The sequence below is a fragment of the Crinia signifera genome, chromosome 3 (assembly GCF_055691185.1).
Source record: "Crinia signifera chromosome 3, ASM5569118v1, whole genome shotgun sequence".
Classification (NCBI taxonomy): domain Eukaryota; kingdom Metazoa; phylum Chordata; class Amphibia; order Anura; family Myobatrachidae; genus Crinia; species Crinia signifera.
In genome coordinates this window covers 142,548,444-142,569,022 of record NC_139219.1, presented here as the reverse complement: position 1 = coordinate 142,569,022, position 20,579 = coordinate 142,548,444, and the positions used below count along the sequence as shown (strand labels likewise).

Sequence of the window (20,579 nt, the reverse complement as noted above, 5' to 3'; positions counted from 1 at the left end):
GTCATCAGCTGTGGTACTAATTCCTCTTATATATTCAAACATATTTAAACATATTTTTAGAGAGTACTTATAATATAAGAGGAATTAATACACCTCAATGTGCCTACTAAACAGAGAGGACTCACAGAGAATGCCACCTTAAATGAAACAGTGGAGACCCGCAGACTCATTGAGCCCCTTGGGCGCCAATGTGTTGAGTCTGTGGATCCACTGTGCCTCACATCTCAACAACTTCAGACCACGATTGCCCCGTCTAATGCTTTCAGGCACATGGTCTATAATAATATATTTAAGCATAGGTAAGGAGTGTTTAGCAAGCAAGAAGTGTCGGGCAACGGGTTGGTCACTAAACCCGCTATCAAGGGCTGCTTTAATCGAGGAGCGATGCCCCGCGATACGTTCTCTCAATGTTCTTTCTGTTTTACCAACATAGTTTAACCCGCACGGACACGAAATCATATAAACTATGTAACGTGTCGTGCAGGTCACCCTATGTCGGATTTTATATCTCTTGCCACTAAGAGGGTGACAGAACGTGTCAGCCCTTGTGAGGGAACGACACGTAATGCACCCCAGGCATCTAAAGCAGCCTGGTCTAAGGGACAAGAATTGTTCGCTACCCGCAACCTGTAATTGAGCAACATCGGTTTTGACAAGTCTATCACGGATGTTCCTGCCCCTCGTATAGCAGGGCATTAATCTACTGGTGGTGAGCTGAAGAGAAGGGTCACTCTGTATAATGGGTCAATTATTTTTGACAATGTGGGAAATAATAGGACTGGCGGTGTTATACTGGTTAACCCAGGGTAGAATGTCATGATTGGTCGTCTCGCCAACTTTAGGTTTATATACAAGCAGCTCACTCCGAGACTTAGATAATGCTCTTTGCTTGTTGTAACAGGGAGATATCGTAGCCTCTCTGAGCAAACCGGTCAATCATGAGATCAATTTGTAGCTCTGCCTCCTGTGGCTCGCTACAGATCCTCCTCGCCCGGATAAATTGCGAGTAAGGGAGCCCAAACTTCAGAGATTTTGGATGGCGACTACTGGCATGTAATACCGTGTTGCGATCCGTTTCTTTGCGAAACAAAGTTGTACTAATGGATCCATCTTTAATCGACACCAGAACATCCAGAAACGACACTGTCATCGTGTCAACAATACAGGTGAGCTTAATGGGGCTAGTAGAGACATTTTGTTGTTCGATGACCTTTGTGAGCTGCCCCTCACTGTGTTTGAATATATGTCAACTTTTTTATTATGTCGACCCTTTTGACAGTAGTAATATCTAGATATTTTCTAATACCGCTAATAGTCTGCATCTCTTTTCAGGGGGAGTGTATCCAGTTTTGCTGCTAATTGTATGTCTTTTCCACTTGTTGGTGTTGTGTAATACAATGTATAGGTTTTTATTGATTGACACGTTGTAACTGTTTTTGTATGTGTTTTTCATATTGTATACCACAGTAACCATGGCGACAGCGGCTCAGAGCCGGCTTGTGATTGTGCGCACAGCTGAGTTGGTTACGAGCAGTGTCAGTGCGGGGGCGCCGACAGACACGCTGGTCCACAGCTGATGACGTCAGTCGTTTTGCCGGTGGAGCGCGGGAATCAAGGTGCATGTGGGTGTGCTTATCGGTATGTATAAATACTGTGTATGTTATGTATTGTGTTATCTTGTCCTGAAGAAGAAGCATATCAATAAAGCTTCGAAACGTTGACTGCAAGAACGTGATTCCTGGTTATTTACTTTGAGCGTGTGCTGCCATTACCGTGTTCTATATTGTTGCCCACGGCCTGGGGAGCTATTGGCTGGCACCGCATCTGAAACAAGTCAAGGAGTGCTGCTTCATACCATCTTTTATATATATATATATATATATATATATATATATATATATATATATATATATAAATAAAACAGTTGTATCATTTTGCCAGGTGACCCAATTTTTCCAGGTCATCCTAAAATAAGAAAGTTCATGCATGTAACTTTTACCTTAGGAGGCCTGCTGATGTACATGGCCTGATTCAGTAACCATCGCATATGATAAACATCATAAGCATCTTGCATACCACCTCCTCCCTGCATTTGTGAGCACATTGAACTGCTGTGCAATGTAAACATCGATGGTCCCACTGCCCTTCGGTGATTACTGCATCAATAATACCCCGAGTCAAACCAGATTTGTTGCCAGGTTGACCTGGGTCTTTATGAGGTGTGAAAGGGCCTTTTGAATTTGCAGGGTCCAGCAACCCAGCATTCTGTCCTGGGTTAAAAGAAGTGTTCATCTTGGGTCAGACATGGGTTGCTGTGCAGTGTGAATTGGTAACCCTGGTTGAGCGACCTATGGAGGGTACAGTGTCTGTAGACAGTGTCAGCTCCAAGCACTGCCTCCTTACCTCTAGATTCTGTGCATATGGGCAGGACATCTACACACTGTCGGGGAGATTCTGGGAGCGGCTTTCATCCCAGGAGTGCTTAGCCCTGCTGACCTACCTGCCATGTCCCACCCCCTGTCCAGGGTTTCGGCCCCTGTACAAAGCAGGTGACAGGCACCAGGCCTGGTACATACGCAGTATCGGCAATGGTACTGTGCATGCACAGACTCCAGCTAGGGCAGAACAGGAAGGCAGGGAGTAGCTTCCTATGGGAAGGCAGCTCTCTGACTATCGCAACCCGGACTGGCAGTCCGGAGGGAAGAAACACCTACCAATGCAGTGGCAAACGCAGGATTTTTAGAGGGGGGTTTCCAAATGTAATCTAAAATCTCCCACTCTGCAGCACATTGGAGTAAGAACGGGTGTCTGGGGGTGTGGTAACAGCCCTGAAAATTGGTCTTTTTATACACTGGATACTGTATGGATTACAGGATTAATATTTAACAATACATATGGTCTATAGTATAGGCTGTTTTAAACATTTAAAATAAGATAATTGGTCAGGAAATGCTAAACATATAATAAATAAATACAGAAACATAATAGAACCAGTGCTGCACTTTCTAAGCTCACAATCTCCCACTTCATGGTGAGGCTCCTGTCTCTTCCTCCTGGCAGCTACTTTGTGGTCCATGGCAATGTTTGAGGGCTCAGATCCACACATACAGTACATGTGGTAGAAGAAGCAGGTACGCTGGGCAGTGCAGCAGCTCTGCTCTGTCCCTTATGCTGCATAATATGGTGGCAACCATATTGGTCATACTATATACCAGTGCTATTTTTGACATAATTTAAGAAATTTGCCAAGAGGAGGGAGGTTTCCGGGCAACCAGAACCCCCCCCCCCCTTGAGTTTGCCTATGCAATGGGACTGTCTTACAATAGGAAGTTACTGCCAGCCACAGTGAAGCTAGTGAAGTCTCGCAGACTGCGTCTGTCTTCCTTAAGGACCTAATTCAGGGCCTAGTCATAGAGCTGCAAATGTTTGGATCATGGCGGAGCAATCTGGTAAATGCTGCTCCGCCATGGTGTTTCCCCACCCCTGTGCATGGCTACTAATTTATAACCACTCACCATCAAATAGATTTTCCCCTATTCGCAGCTGTCGAGTAAGTTGCAGCGCTCAAAGGCCATGGGGAGAAGAGGGCTGCTGCTGGCATCAGTGGCCGTCCCTTCCAATATATTGGGGCAGATGTATTAAGCCTTAACAAGAGATAAATGCAAGGGTGATAAGGAGAGATAAAAGCTTGCTTAGCTGTCCCCGGCGTGAGGGATGCAGGAGGGGGCAGAGAGGTGACGGAGACCCCCCGCACACCACATTCCAGGTATCGCGGGGGTCCTCCGTCACCGCATTGCGATGCCAGCCGCATATGTTAGTACATATGCGGCGGCATCGCGGCGGGGGGCCGCGAAGGGCGGCAATGTATTTTAATACATCCCACCCTATATACATCTGCCCCAATGTCTCGTTCTGTACACTACACTGCCTAAATAGTATTAAATGTATGACTCCAAATAACCTGTGTATTATGGAACACAAGTCCCAGACAGAAACTTTGAAAGAATAAGGAAAAGCTTGTTGTTCTACTTTATGATAATTATAGTAGTAGAGTATAATGTATTCAGATAGCAGACCAGTACTAATGCTCTTGTTTATTTGTGATTACAGTACCTACCCAAGCTCCAGGCTTTTCCAAGTCTATAATTTTCTTTTAGCCTGAAGTCTACCTTGCCTTTGGTATCTGTAAATAGCTTCTGTAACATGTGTGCTCCTCTGTAGCTTTCTTTATAGTAACCACGTATGGACTGTAGTTGGGAACTTCAAGGACATATGTTTATGGGGCTTATTTAATGTCATAATGCATAGAGAGGATTTAGTTGGCATCTTGATGGACGGGATCCCATGGGTCAGAAAAGCAGAGCTGAAATCCTGATACCTGACAGAATGCCAACACTGGAATCCTGATGGACAGAATTCCGAACATAAGAGTATAAGTATGCAGGGGAGGCTTATGGTTAGGCTGGAGGGGGGGAGGGGTTAGTGCTAGGGAGAGGTTTAGTTTAGTTGAGCACCCCTGTTGGGATTTTAGGCAGTCTTGATGCTGGTGTCGGTATCCTGACCACCAGCATCCTGGCTGCTGGTATCCCGTACCCAACCCACATAGAATAATGATGTGCTTTACCCAGTAGCATACTATTATACATCAGGTGTCCTTGAATTTAAGATGTTCGAGGAATAAAGCAGCCTTGGGAAAGATTGTGGTGCTGAGGTAATTTTCTGAACATCCAAGCAGCTCATGACTGGGGAATAACCAGGAAAAGGCAAGTATGAAAAATCCCCTGAGGGCCTACACTGCACCATCACGTTCAGTGTCCTATATTTTAAATAGGGACGGGACAGTGATCACCAAAGGCACATTGGGCCTAATTCTAAGTTTCTCGTCCCCATATTTGCATATGCGTATATGTGCTGGGCTGCTGTGCGGGCACCTCAGTGACTTGCATAGTTGCAGTGGTGCTCACACAGGGGGGGTGGGATGGATGTGGGCAGGGGGCGTTCACATGGGGATACCCAGAGTTTCCTGGGCATACCCTTGAAATTGCTGGGTGTCCCCATGTGAACACAAACGGGCAACTGCCTACTGGAGGCTGATATCACAGGACGCCAGCCGCCCTGCCCCATTCTCGGACCAGATGCCGCAAGTCTAAGTCAGTCCAGACTGACAGATTTGCCAACAGGGGAAAAATCATTGACCATCAAATGATTTTGCCCCCATACGTTACCCTGCAAATTGGTGTTTATGCGAAACATCCATCCGCAAAGTGGTGAGGATGTGGGGGCAGTGGCAGAGGGGCAAGCATTCATACTCTCGGCAGGCGGCGTTAGAAGGCTCGATAAGCAGTGAACTTTGGCTGCTTAGGAAGCCAACCAGAATCAACCCCATAGTCTCGCAAGGAACACAAAAGGAGCATGGTAACACAGTAATACCACAAATTCATATCTGTAGTACTCCTTATTCACATTACATCAAACAGTAGTGTTACTTATTTATACCATACATTAGTGTCCCTTATTCATGTTACCAGAGGCGTAACTAGACATTCGTGGGCCCCATAGCAAAAGTTTGTAAGGGCCCCCTATTTAGCAACTGATGGTGATAAATGTATGTAAAACATTACTTACAGTGCAAAAATGGGCCCCCTTCAGCTCTGGGCCCCATAGCAGTTGCACCCCTTGCACCAATGGTAGTTACGCCCCTGCATGTTACATCACGTAGTAAAGCATCTTATTACATGAAAAAGGGGGGTCTTGCGGTAAGATGCAAGAAAAGACTGATTAAGTCTTACCTGGGGCACGCTTTATTTTAATGTGTTTTGTATTATTTTAATCCTTTAAAACATAACTTTTAATTGTTTTATTCTTAAAAGGAGGGGTGACTTTTGTCACTGTTTTGGGAGTGTTCGTTATTGTGGTTTTGATATCCCAAATGTGCTTACTGCACCTATTGATTAGGATGCAGGTATGTGTAAATCACATATAGCTATCGGTACCCTTAACTTTAGGATACAAATATGCAGTTAAACATTGTACACAGAAATAATTTGTCTCCATTCACGAAGATTTTGTTACCATATATCAGATGTGCACAGGAAGAAGCCCTTTGAGGTTTATCTTCATTTTTAAACCTCTTTGTATTATCTTGCATTATATTCATATAAGGCATTTTCTGTTTGCTCCCCACACCTATTATTGGTTCTTTCTCTTAACCCTGGTTTACCGATTAGCATATAGCAATTGCTATCAGTGAAAAGGATAGGTAGGAGATGAGAGTGTGCTTTTGTGTCGCTACTTCCCTCCTCTGCTTTCTAGCATCTTAAACCAGTATCAGATGCTAGATGAGAGAGAGGTAATGTAGTGTTTCCATACACTAGTTTGATAAGAACACAGGGTTGGCTTCTGCTTGTCAATGTTGGTTGCTCAAAGCGACCTTGTTGCCTAATTAGCAGTGCATGGTATTTGCTTGGCTACCTGACTGAGAGTGTGCTGCTGTGAGAATTTAGTAGAAGCAGGGATTGCCTATATCCTTGTTCTTAAATAGAAAAGATTCTGGGATGTTTAGTCTGCGGTGATTATTTTGCTGTCAGATATCAGCATATATTGCCTTGAATAGCTGATGAGAGACAATCACTTTGACAATCACAGATTGAAATGATAGGCAAGGATAGCCGTTTCTGCTGTTCTGGATTCCCCTCTCACTGTCTCTGTTACTCGTGTATTGCAGAGACTAGTGTTGGTTTCATCAGAATGAGAGAACGACCAGTAGTGAGAGGTAGTGATAAGACAGTTTTAGCAGATAAGAAAATGGGTGTAGCTCAAAAAATTGTCTCACTGATTGCCTGGTGTGTATGCTCACATCTTTTCTCAATCTTTCTATATACACAAAACACAGATAACAGCTTATAAATATCTCCGTGTCTGTTGAGAGCAACACTCTCAGAGTTTGTGAGGTTAATGGTTATTTGTTTATGTGTCCGCTGAGATAGGGTTATAGCTAGATATAGATACCTGTTAGTTGCATAGTGTATATACAGACACTTGTATCAGATTTTACAGTAAAAAGATGCAGTTAACCTACAGCACCTGGTGTTCCCATGTGGTCTCCCACCCAAGTACTAACCAGGCCCAACACTGCTTAGCTTCCAAGATCAGACGAGATTGGGCCTATCCAATGTGGTATGGCTGAAGGTGTTTAACCTACAGCACCTCGTGTTCCCATGTGGTCTCCCACCCAAGTACTAACCAGGCCCAACACTGCTTAGCTTCCAAGATCAGACGAGATTGGGACTATCCAATGTGGTATGGCTGATGGTGTCTTACATTTCATTACATCTTACATGTTACATCTTGCATGTTACACAGCATTGTCTCTTGTTTACACCATGGTGTCCCTTATTTATGTTACACCTCACATTAGTGCCCCATTTATGTCATACGGTAGATCCCCTTATTAATGTTATGTCACACATTAGAGGTCCTTATTCACATTACGCCACACATTAGTAGTACCCTCATACCACTTGCATTTTTACAAAGGTTGCAGTGGGTGTGTGATGCAAATGGGCCCCTGATTCTCAGTGAGGCTCACACCAAACATACTGCACCCATAATATTTTCCCTCCGGAGTCCCGCAACGGTGGCAGCAGTATTGTGGAAATTGCCGGAAATAAAATTAGAACTAAGCCATCATTCTCCGTACTTTTGAGCTCCATAGTGTGCAGGGATCAGACAGCCTTTAAGTTCTTCTTGTTGAAGTAAGTATATGGAGTGGGGTGGGGATGTCTGTTAATGCAACTTGTACCTGGATTTTGGGCAGGGGCGGATGTAAACTTTTCTTATAGGTATTAAAATGAGTCCTGACTCCTCCACTCAGTGACCCCAGGGCCAGCCTGCCAGAAGGGAGGGAGCTACAGGCTAGGCCAGGCTCTTTTATCAATGTACTGGGTGATCAAAGGCTTTTAGCAGAGCGGCTAGGAGATCAGGCGCAGGGTCTCTGTCATCCAAGTGGAGAGATGTCATCAGGGGCTAACTAACTATTTAGCGCCCCCCCCCCCCCCCCCCCCCCGCCACACGTTTATTCGGCGCCCCCCCCACACACACACACACCTAACCTGCCCCCCCTTCTTACCCGCGGTCTGCGTCTCGCCCGGCTCTCTGTCGGGACCTTCCTGACGTCACGGTCCCGGCCGGCTCCTGCTGCTACAATGAAAACGGACTCTTAGAAAATGGCTGCCCCCATACTGCAGACAGAAAACTGTCTGCAGTATGGGGGCAGCCATTTCCTAATTGTCAGTTTTCATTGCAGCAGGAGCCGGCCGGGACCGTAACATCAGGAAGGTCCCGACAGAGAGCCAAGCGAGACGCAGACCGCGGGTTACTATAGCCCCGCAGCCCCCCTGGCGGCGCCCCCAATTTCTCTGCGCCCCCCCCCCTGCGGAGCTATAGTTACGCCACTGGATGTCATGTTGCCCAGTGGGTGTCACCCACTTGTGGAGAGGTCTACACCCATCTGTGGAGTCCCTGCCCCCTTACTGCTCATTACGATAGTTGCTGAAAGAGCTTCAGATCCCCCAGCTCCTGTCCTCCCACCCAATTGCACTGAGCCCTCCCAATGCTTGATTAGATCCTTAAAGGGGCCAGACACTCTACCCCCATCCACCACCTGGCTCCACCTGTAGCTGCCTGCCATTTACTCCCTAGACAGGCAGGTTGAAGTAGCAGAACCAGGGACAGCCAGAGATGGCATTGTTAGTGCATCATGTACTGACATCCAACAAATTGGCTTGCAGGAATGCCTATGGACAGTGTGCTGTATGGGCAGTGTTAAGGCCGCTGGCTGCTGGCCCCTTCATTTTAGATGGCTTTTAACACTGACAAGGTCATGTGTGTTATGGGACGGAAGGGGGGGTGCAAGTGCACTGTTAGCACCAACCCTAAGATTGCTACTAATGTTGGAGGGTGTAACACATTAGGGTATTTTAGTATTATCACTGATGTGTACACTGAAGTTTGATTTTCTATGTTTTACAGTGCATCCGGAAAGTATTCACATCGCTTGACTTTTTCCACATTTTGTTATGTGACAGCCTTATTACAAAATGGAGTAATGGGGGGTGGGGGAGATTTTTGCAAATGTATTGAAAATAAAAAAACTAAGAAATCACATGTACATAAGTATTAACAGCCTTTGCTCATTACTTTGTTGATGGACCTTTGGCAGCAATTACAGCCTCAAGTCTTTTTGAATGTGATGCCACAAGTTTGGCACACCTATCTTTGGGCAGTTTCAACCATTCACCCATTCCTCTTTTGCAGCACCTCTCCAGCTGCATCAGGTTGGAGGGGAAGCGTCGGTGCACAGCCATTATCAGATCTCTCCAGAGATGTTCAATAGGATTCAAGTCTGGGCTCTGGCTGGGCCGCACAAGGACATTAACATGATTGTCCTGAAGCCACTCCTTTGATATCTTGGCTGTGTGCTTAGGGTCTTTGTCCTGCTGAAAGATGAACCATCACCCCAGTATGAGGGCAAGAGCGCTCTGGAGCAGGTTTATATTCAGTATATCTCTGTACATTGCTGCATTCATCTTTCCCTCTATCCTGACTAGACTCCCAATTCCTACTTCTGAAAAACAACCTAGTGATGAGTGGTGACGTCTGACATTCACAAGAAAGAGTTCAATCTTTGTCTCATCAGACCAGAGAATTTTCTTTCTCATGGTCTGAGAGTCCTTCAGGTACATTTTGGCAAACTGCAGGCGGGCTGCCATGTGCTTTTTACCATCTGGCCACTCTACCATACACGCCTGATTGGTGGATTGCTGCAGAGATGGTTTTCCTTCTGAAAGGTTCTCCTCTCAGAAGAGGAATGCTGTAGCTCTAACAGAGTGACCATCAAGTTCTTGGTCACCTCTCTGACTAGGGACCTTCTCCCTCAATCCCTCAGTTTAGATGGCCAGACAGTTCTAGGAAGAGTCCTGGTGGTTCCGAACTTCTTCTATTTATGGATGATGGAGGCAACTGCGCTCATTGGAACCTTCAAAGCAGCAGATATTTTCCTGTAACCTTCCACACATTTGTGCCTCAAATCAATCCTGTCTTGGAGGTCAATTGAATACAATTCCTTTGACTTTATGCTTGGTTTGTGCTCTGACATGCACTGTCAAGTGTGGTACCTTATATAGTCAGGTGTTTGTCTTTCCAAATCATGTCCAATCAACTGAATTTACCACAGATGGACTAATTAAGCTGTAAGAACATATCAAGGATGATCAGTGGAAACAGGATGCAGCTGAGCTCAATTTTGAGCTTCATGGTAAAGGCTGTGAATACTTATGTAAATGTGATGTTATTTTTTATTTTTAATAAATGTGAAAATATCTCCCAAAAAACTTTGTCATGTGATATTGTGTATAGAATTTGGAGGGAAAAAATAATTTATTCCATTTTGGAACAAGGCTGTAATATAATAAAATGTAGAAACAGTGAAGCACTGTGAATACTTTCCAGATGCACTGTATGGTGTAATCAGGGCAATCCATTCAGAAGAGTATGCAAAGCAGGGAGGCACTCTCTCCGATCTCCGACCCTACTGTTGCTGCCAGATGTTGCTGCACCTGTGAAACTGTATAACAGGCAGTGGTGCTGGCAGCATGTATTTTCTGTCATCTGCTATCTCTCTCCCTCCTCTACTCCATACTGCCTGTACCTGTATGACGGCAGTGAAGCTACTCTACATTCACCAGTCTATCTGGCGCTGATCTCCCATGTGAGTATTGCACTCCCCCGTCTCCCCTCCTCCTCTGTAGACATATGTATAAGGGGCTCTACTACTGTGAGCATTATGTGTGGCACTGCTACAGTGGGTGTTTATATGTAAGGGACACTACTACTATGGGCATCATAAGCAGCACTATTCCTGTGAACATAATGTGGCACTACTAATAACGTGGGTGCTATGTGTAAGAGCAATACTACTGCGGGCATTATGTGTGGCACTACTGTGGGCATTATCAGTGGCACTACTAATGTGGCATTATGTGTGTGGGGGCACTGCTACTGTGGGTGATATTTGTAAGGGCAACTACTATTGTGGGCATTATGTGTGGCACTACTGTTTACATTGGAGGTTATTCTGGTTCATTTGCAATGCTGCAAATGAATCCTCCCCCCTCCTTCAGCCCAGTGTCCCCACTACTCCAGCATTCTGTAACTCCTCTCACTATCTCATTGCTCCCTTTCCCATCCTTCACAGTACTCCCTATTAATAGTGTTCCCCCATCCATCCCAGTGTCCCCACCACCATACTGCCTCCATTGCAGAGTCTTCCCCCACCCTGCCCAGCCAGTGACTCCCCCTTCCCTCTCAAACCTGCCCACTACCCATTTAACTGCCCCCCCCAGCAAGAAACTCCAGCCAATCTAGTCAAAATCTGCCTCCCTCATAAAGCCCAATGTCCCCCTTTTTAGTCTGTTGTCCTTCATATCCCCTATTCTCTACCCACTTTTTAATCTAGCCCCCCCCCCCCCCACACACACACACACAAATTTGCAAAGCCCCTCCATCTAGCCCAGTGTCACCTACTATCTCACTGACCCCCCAAATGCAGTGTCTTCCACTCAGGCCCATTTTCTACCTCTCCATCCAACTCAGTGCGCTTCATCGCAATATCTCCTGTATGTCAATGTATGTATTGGAATGTCATAATGTTTATGGATAGCTTTCATTTGGGGCAATTCAATTGTTTATTTTTTATGTGGCCCTTGTGACTGGGAGCCCAATGGAGCAATTCAATTGTTTATTGGGGACTATTAATTATCATGCTTGTTGCTCCTACAAACACAGTTTATCCATGCAAAGCAGCAAGATCTGTGTAAAGTCCTTGTATGGGCTTCAAAACCACATATTTTTTGCACATTTCTGTGAGACTACAAGCAGAAATGTGTGAAATTGCTGCGATTACGCCCCAAAAAAGCCACTATTGAATTGTTCTATTGGGTGACCACTAATCTGCACTGCAATAAAAACAATAGTAATGTACTGTATATCAATGCTTTGCTGTGTCATGTATAAATACATATATGTTACTAATAATACTGTTAATTATATCATTGGCCCTTATTCTGATCGGTGCGGCCCGATCAGAATATGCGGCCGCAACCGTGCAGGCGAATCCCCGCCTTCCATACGGATCGCCACCTGCCGTCCGTATGCGGATATGTGGCGATCCGCATGAAATTGGACGGGGATACGCCTCCTCCATGGTGGGAGCAGCCCCTGCATTCGATGGTCGCCGAACATCGAATGCAGGGCCGCACGCTCCACCAGGTCCCGCAACACAAGACCACACGGACACTTGTCCGTGTGAAATCATGTATAGGGGCGGGCAGCTGACATCCGGCGATGTCAGATGCCCGCCCCGTACCCACGCGTCACGGCCTCATTACCATGCATACGCCCCGCGTTTGCATGGGAACGCCCATGAAACGCGGGGCGTATGCATAGGGTAATGAGGCTCAGTAGCCCCTCACGCCCCTCTACGCCCCCTGTGCGGCGTATAAAGAATCCGTGCGGCGAAATCGCCTGCACATGCGCAGAGTGACCTCTGCACATGCGCAGACGATCAACATCGGCGGTCCGTCCGCATGCGGGAATTTCCGCACCGATCAGAATAAGGGCCATTGTCTTTACAATTGGTCAGACTGACTTATATGCTCCAGCCCTTGTTCTGCGGGTCACAATGCCATAGTAACAGAGGGGTAGATTTATTAAGCTCAGTGAAATGATAAAGTGTCTGGTTTTTATCACTGGCCAATCAGCTCTTACCTGTCATTTTTCAAAACAAGCCTGTAACTTCACAGTTAGGAGCTGATTGGCTGGTGAATAAAAAAACAGACACTTTATCACTTCCCCACGCTTAATAAATCTGTCCCAGAATGAGCAGTTGAGGCTATACTACTGTTTGAGGGCCTAATTCAGAGTTGTTCAGAGTTGTTCGCTAATTAGCGAATCCGCAAATTGATTGATTATGGAACTACTGCTCCCACGTATTGTACTCATTGCGCATTCACAAGGCTGAATAGTGACCGGATTATGCGCATGGAGCATAATTGCAATGGATTTGCACTTTGACTGAAGGAAGGGGTTAGTAACCTGCCATTATCTGGGTGTGTTTGGAAAAACGCATGCATCCCCAGGCATTTTTGAGGAGGGTCGCTCTGGACTTGCCCCCAGACAAAAAGTTGCCAGCCAGCTCCTGACTCTTTTGAATGGTAATTTCTATTCGTAATCTATCGATGGCATAAACATTCGTATTTGTAAATAGGAATGTGCCATGAATACGAATTAACGTATTTTCTGTAAATCCTGAAAATATGAATGCGGCAAAAAAACAAAAAAAAACGTATTTTACAATTTAAATACTATTAATTTTTTTTAGCCGTATTTGGCTTAGTAAATTTCCCCCTGAATGTGGTGTAAATGTGAATAATAAGATTGTGCTACTGTGTGATGTAATTTGAATTGGGATTACTACTGTAGGGCTCTTTTTGAGTCCACACCCTTTTTTGCTGTCCCTTTATTAGATATGGAAGGGTGGGCGCAAATTTATCATTTCCAGGGGGCACCAAATACCCTAGCACTGGCTCTGTGTAAATGCTCTAAATATTGGACACGGGGTAACTCGCTAGGCTGCATATATACGCTATCTAGTGAGCAGGTAAACGCCTCCCTACCAAACGCATCCCCCACCTGCCAACTGAATTCCTGCGACACGATGTGTATGCTGGTCGCTCACCGTCAAATAACTTTTCCTCTTTTTGCAGATAAAAATAAGCCTGGACCTTTATCCTGCACGGTGATGGCTGAAATGTGGGCATCGTCTGCCCACTTTAACAGGCAGGTCCACATCTGCATTTGCAGGTGGCCATCCAGCATTTCCTTGGGTGCGCCGCTGTGCAGACCCCATCGACTTGCTGAAGGCATTCGATAAAAGGGAGTGCACATGCGCATGTGTAACTATGCGCATGCGGACTCCCCAACCATCGAAAACAGGGCTGAATTCGCTGCTCGCCGAGCATGTGTGAATCGGCCCCACAGTTTTGAAGTGGAATGCAAAATCAGATGCTGACTTTTACCTAGATCAGTGGTTCCCAACCTGGGGTACTAGTACCCCTGGGGGTACTCTGCAGACCAGTTGGGGGTACTTGAAAATAATATTCTTAATGGCGGAAGTAGAAGAAGTCTCCAGGATAAGTCTCCCATTGCCATGGAGACGAATCACGTTGCATCACTTCCGGTTCTGTCTGCATCGTCATTAGCGTCTTCTCATGTTTTTGCCCGATCAGCAATCCACTGGGAGCTACCTGCGCTGCCACAGGTGGAGGAAGCAGTGGCATTAATCTTACAGGTGTTAGCAGGAACCCCGGAGACAGTACACAGCCAGCGGCCAGACACAAAGGGACTCAATTCCTGACCACACACTACTCCTCAGCTACTCCTTAATATAAGGACACACACACCGCTCACTTCCACTCCACTTGTAAGTACTGTGGATAGATCAAATTGAGAGGAGGGGGTACTTATAAATGAAAAGCTTAATCAAGGGGTACGGGAGAGAAAAAAGGTTGGGAACCACTGACCTAGATATTATACAGTATATACTGGAAGACACAAAGTAATCACATTCACATATCGGGGGTGTTCACATGTGTAGGGGAGGGAGGGGGGCGGACGTCGTTCCGGAGCAAGGGAATGCCCAGCATTTTATGGGCGCTCCCATAAAAACGCTGGGCGATCCCCTGGAAATGCAGGTGGGCTGACACCACTGGGCAGGCCTGGGTCACTCTCCTTATGGATGGCGAGGTATGGGCCATAGGGTCAAAAGTATTAATTAGTTTGACAGCTACTATTGGTCGACAGTGAAAAGGTCAGCTTGAATTAGGCCAACATGGTCAGAAGGTCGACACAAGCAAAAGATCGACATGGAAAAGGTTGATGTGAAAAAGGTTGACATGAGTTCTTTGGTGTCTATGGGGCAGATGTACTAACCCCCTCTTAGCGCTTCTCAAATAACGGGTCCCGCTTCTCCTGCATAACGAGGAGAAGCAGGCACCCATTATTTGCTAATGTATTAACCACCCCCCCCCAGCCGATAAGGAGAGCCGTTATGCCCAGCGTTAACGGCTCTCCTTATCGGCTCCCCCGGCGAGATCTCCTGCGCAGCCCGAGCCAGAAGCAGGGCTAGCGTTGTCCCCACAATGGGGGATAGGACAACGCTAGCCCTGAGCTGGCGAAGCGGCCGGGGTGAATTAACGCCTTGAAGGCTGTTAATACATCACCCCGGCCGTTAATCCCTGGGGGGATTGCAGGGGACAGCCCCGCCGAGCGTAACTAGGTGCGCTAGTAATACATTAGCATAAACGTAATCCCCCCCCCCCCCCCCCAGTTAACCAGCGTTAAGTGCATTTTTGCACTTAACGCTGCTTCGTACATCTGCCCCTATGTTACATAAGTCGACATGGACAACTCCCTTGGCTTGCTGCGCTCACCATGCTTCAGGCATGATTAGAATCTCATTTTATGGCTACTTGGATAGAAAAGTATGAAAAGCCACCTTTTATTTGAAAACCCCTTGATGACCTTTTGAACATGTCGACCTTTTCCATGTGTCAACTTTTTGACTGTAGACCAATAGTGGTCGACCCATAGACTTCCGAACTAATTACTGCTGACCTAGCGACTGCATCCCAGATGGCGGATCTTCATTAATGTGTCAATAGAAGCTCCCTGATGTTTTTTGTTTTTTTAAATAGACAACCTTCGTACGACCTCACTAATTGTTTGTGAAGGACTGTCACCTATATAATATGTAACCTTGTCTGTGTGTACGTTACTGGAGTGTGATTGCTACTCGCTGCTGGGGGTACTATAGCAGGCAGCAGACAGGAAGAGGAGCTGATTACACAACATGTATTTGGGCTGGTGCCTGTCTGCTGCGCGGAATTCCCGTCTCGCTGTAGCCGCCGCAGCCTGTGCTGTGTGACCGCTGTCACTCCCCCTCCAGCAGCAGTAGCGGTACTACACACACCCAGCAGCGCCCCCTGACAGGCCGAGGCTGCCGGCCACACACAATCCTGTGCCTGCCCGAGGGGCAGCGGGGGAGGCCACTGGGACGCTGGATGAATGCCGGGGACCACCGGCGAAGCTCCTCTGCCCGTCCTCCTGACCAGGGGCGCCTGTTGCTGAGCAGGGCTACCGATGCCGGCGAGGAGGGAGGAGAGAAGTTAGAAGAAGGCAGCAGCAGGGAGCAATAACAGTACGCTCTGCCCCGCGATAAGCAACTCCCACAGGAGTGACAGCGCTCTGTGACGAGTGTGAGTGGGCTTCCCCTGATCACGCTTGCGGTGCCCGGCGCTGGGGTGGCACAATCCCGGGCAGGGACGGACAGGATGCCGGTGTTGGACACATGCTATAACCCGGCGGCTGTAGGGGGAGGCAGGAGCTGGGGGACGGGGCAAGTGCTAGCACCCACTTTCATGGGGAGTTTGCAGGCAGCTTTCCACCCGGGGAGCCCCCTGTCCTGCGAGCTGCCGGAGATCATCCAGATGGTGAAGCTGCTGTGGAAGACCAAGAGCGGGCTGCAGAGTGGGAAGCAGCAGCGGGGACTGCTGGCCAACGAGGATGCCCTGGCCGGGCTGCCAGCAGTGCCAGGTAACAGCGCTTACCCCTGTGCTGCAGCATGTACCCCTATCCCTGCTACCCACATGTACAGAATATGGAAAGATGACTGTGAACCCATTTCCCTTTTTATGTCCTATTAGCCTGATTGTAGTGTGACTACTGGATCATTCAGTTACATTAGGTCCATCTCCACAGTCTGATTCGCATGTGAATTTACTGTAGATGCACACATGGGGGTATTTATCATATACCATTACTTCAAATCAAATCCATCAAATAACTTATGGATGCTTTTGGTTACGTTTCTAAAAGGTGTCATCTTAAACCTAATTTTGTACACAATTTGGTATGGATAACGCATACATTTGCACAGTAAAATTTGCACATTTGCATCTCAGGATGTGCAAATATTTGGGGATGAGATAGGACCTGCATGTGGTGTTGGGGGGCATTTCTAAGAAAAACAGGATTAGTGCACAAACAAATATATGTGACCTTTAGTCGGGAAAGGAAATATCTTGAAAACATTTAAACCTTAAACTCCCCAATCTCATGTCTATTTACTTCATCAATACCCATGATCACTTTGGATTTATTTTATTGTTTCATAAATAAATCCTATTCCCAACTGTATGATGAGTACTGTACATCAGATCCAAATGCAGGTTCATGAGGTAATGTACCAGTAAATCCAGGGGGCTGTATATCTTATTCTTGTTGTTGTTATATTTTACTTTCCTGAAAGTATTTTATGTTTCATTCAGCCCATAAACAATTATACTGTAAATCGATACTATTAGTTTTAACCTACCTGGAATAAAACACTTGATTCATTACTAAAGTTATGTATTGTATCTCAAATGATCCATTTGGGCTCTTTGTAAATATGCACAATTTACAAGTGTCCATCGTGTTTGGAAATACTTTAGACATGGTCCTATGGTAACCAGCAACACTGAATACAATGGAGCTGATAGTGGTTATTGCGTACTAACCCTAGTTGATATAATGGGGTGTATTCAATGCCGCGGCGAGCGGCCAGCGAGGGGGTTAAACAGCGAGGGTTGCAGAAAACCAGCGATCCTCGCTGTTTAACCCCCACACCGGCTGCTCGCTCTATTCAATGTTCTGGGGAAATCCTCGTCGTCACGAGAATTCCCCAAAACAGCGAGACATGCGGCTAATTCAGGAAACTTGCTGTATTTAGCCGCGAGTCTCGCTGCTTCTGGGGCCGCATATGACGATTTCCCCTCACTCAAAAAATGGAGCGAGGGGGAATTGGCGTATGAGGGGGCTGCGTTGAATACTGTCAGGGTGAGTGGTGACAGCGAGCAGGAAGCTCTGCTCGCTGTCACCGCTCGCCCACAGCATTGAATACCTGCCACTGTATTTTAGGTTCATAATAATGCTATAATAATGTACTAATCTCCGGCAGCCAAGTTTTTTTCTTTCCTACCTCGAAATCCCGGTCATATACTTGTAAATGTGGATGAAAAATAGTGTTTGTTCCAGAATTTTAGTACCTAAATAAGCGTATTTTATAGGGATATTTTAGGACAGTTTTACAGAGATTTAGAAATCCGTCTTCTTAGGTCTGTAACCTACTGTAGATTTACTTTAAATTTTATTCTGAATTCCTTGAATACTTCCTGTGCTGTTATTCATACGCCTGTTCATCAATGTGATCACGGATATCACATTGCTTGATCTAAAGGAACTGTTGCATTATTATATGAATTATATCCAACTTGAGCCATCATTAAGCCTCTCTAATTCAGTATCATTGCCAGCAGTATTTGTTGCATGTTGTCTGTCTTACATGTTTTTTATTGTTGATAGGAAGTGCACTTCTATACTATGTATTAGTAATTTTAATAAATGAACTCAATTTTATTAACTTTGAATGAATAATCATTTGTCCTGACAAGACTGCACTTCTTAAAGTGACAGCGACCCTATATGGGCCAAAGTCATTTTTTTTCCCTTTCTTGTTTTTTTGTTATAAAAGGCTACACATCCTTTTTAAAAGCGGCAGCAGTCTTGCCCGGTAATAAAGCTACCTGTATTAATATATTGCAATAGTAGAATATCTCAGCGCTCCTACGTGGCCTTAGGGTCACTCTCCTCCATTTTTAAAACCTAGCCTGTTACTTCACAGTTAAGAGTTGATTGGCCGGTGATACAAAACAGACACTTTTTCACTTCACCAAGCTGAATAAATCTGCCCCAGAGTGATGGGTAGATGTATGAAGCAGTGATAAGGGAGGAGAAGTGATAAAGTGCCTGGTACTTTATCACCAGCCAATCAGCTCCTGACTGTTAAGTTACAGGCTGGGTTTAAAAAGGGACAGTTTAGGCCCATACACTCTGGGCGACTTTGGGCTGAAAGCCGCTCAAAACACCAAGTTTGAGTGGCTTTCAGCTCAAAGCCGCCCAGTGTGTATGGCCCGACGATGAGCGGTGAGCGCTGCTGCGCTCTCCTGCATCATCGCTGGGAAAGCCGCTCATCTGCTGGTTATACCAGCAGATGGGCAACTTTGAGGATGGCTTCGCATAGCGCTGTGCTATTCATATCCCCCGCCCCCTGCTGACATCGCCATGCAGGAGGAAAGCTGCTCAGTGTGTATGTCCAGCTGTCCATACACGCTGGGCATAATCGCCCAGCGTGTATGGACTTTTAGTAGCTGATTGGCCGGTTATAAAGTACCAGGCACTTTGTTACTTCTCCAGTATCACTGCTTCATACATCTACCCCTGAATGCAGTAAAAGACTGTTTTTTTTTTAAGTATCTTGCATGTATGCTGTATAAACACATAAAATACACACAAATATATTTTATTACCACATAAAATACACACAAATATATTTTATTTGTTCAAAAAACAAGGTTTCAAAACATGAAACAAAATTTGTGTACTATCTCAGATATTGAATTTGAATGCCAAGCAATCATTGTCTTGCACATATATAGTGCCAGTTACATATCATGTCACCAGTAATGCTGTTACAAATGTCCCCAGTGAGTTTTTAGCAAAAAAATATTTTTTTTTTTCACTTTCTGGAATGTATGGTTTTCGGAATAATTCGGATAACGGATACTCGGATATGGGATACTCAACCTGTATCTTTATCTTACAGTGATTATTTTCGCATGTCTGTGCATATAAACCTCTAAAACTAGGTCATGTGTAATATTTTCTATGAAAGGGGGGGGGGGGTATTCAATTAGTCAGTTTTATTGGCTACCCAAAAATATTGGACTGTACCTATTCAGTTGTCCATTTTTGGCTGTTTTTTCCACCAATGCTGTTTCACTATTGGTCGAATCTCCATCGGCAGAAAATTGTCAAAATTAATTAATTAATCACCGGTCCATGTGTTTTATGACCATGGAGATTTTTTCTGACTGGACTTTGAAAAATCAGCACTTTAATTGAATAGGTAAAATTTAAATTTGAATCGCAGCTGATCGAATACCACCATATCTTTTGAGAATATTTGTTAGCTATCCCAAATGACAGCTAACAAATATTGTCAACATTAATATAATATGTTCATATTGTTTAGCGGGGGAACTAGTCTGAGAGGTTTATAGGATCAGAAATGTGACCTAAAATAGCACGTAGAGCAGCACTATAATACCAGTGCATGTTACACAACAGAGTACCATCCAATGTATGCTGCTATTAGTCAAGCACATGATGAATTGGTACTAATTACTGTACATTGTCCTGTAACAGGTGCTTGTGAAATATGTAGGTTACACAACACTGTAGGGAAAAAAAACTCCCTTTTATGTATATTGGCAACAATATTCTCTCACTTTAGTGTAAAATAATGTGAATTTGTGAATATATACAGTTCACATAGCTTTGCCATCCCATCTATGATGGTGAGC

General features: G+C 45.5%; 1 protein-coding gene, 1 non-coding gene and 1 pseudogene across 4 annotated transcripts in view; 1 reads left to right on the top strand and 2 right to left on the bottom strand.

Moving 5' to 3' along the window:
* Positions 1-20,579, top strand: part of PDE7B (phosphodiesterase 7B) — a 345,772-nt gene that overhangs the window by 204,856 nt on the left and 120,337 nt on the right. Inside the window, exon 1 of one of the 3 annotated variants that reach the window (XM_083176638.1) lies at positions 16,046-16,710. The exons of the other annotated variants lie outside the window; for them this stretch is intronic. Within the exon in view, the coding sequence (XP_083032764.1) occupies positions 16,449-16,710 (262 nt within the window). The 5' untranslated portion in view covers positions 16,046-16,448. Of the gene's footprint in view, positions 1-16,045; positions 16,711-20,579 lie in introns of those variants that run through there. 3 annotated transcript variants of the gene reach the window in all.
* LOC146064953 (5S ribosomal RNA) lies at positions 7,072-7,190 on the bottom strand. Its single transcript, XR_014471874.1, has one exon. It is a non-coding gene; the product is annotated as a 5S ribosomal RNA (ribosomal RNA).
* On the bottom strand, positions 7,195-7,313 carry LOC146065592 (5S ribosomal RNA; annotated as a pseudogene).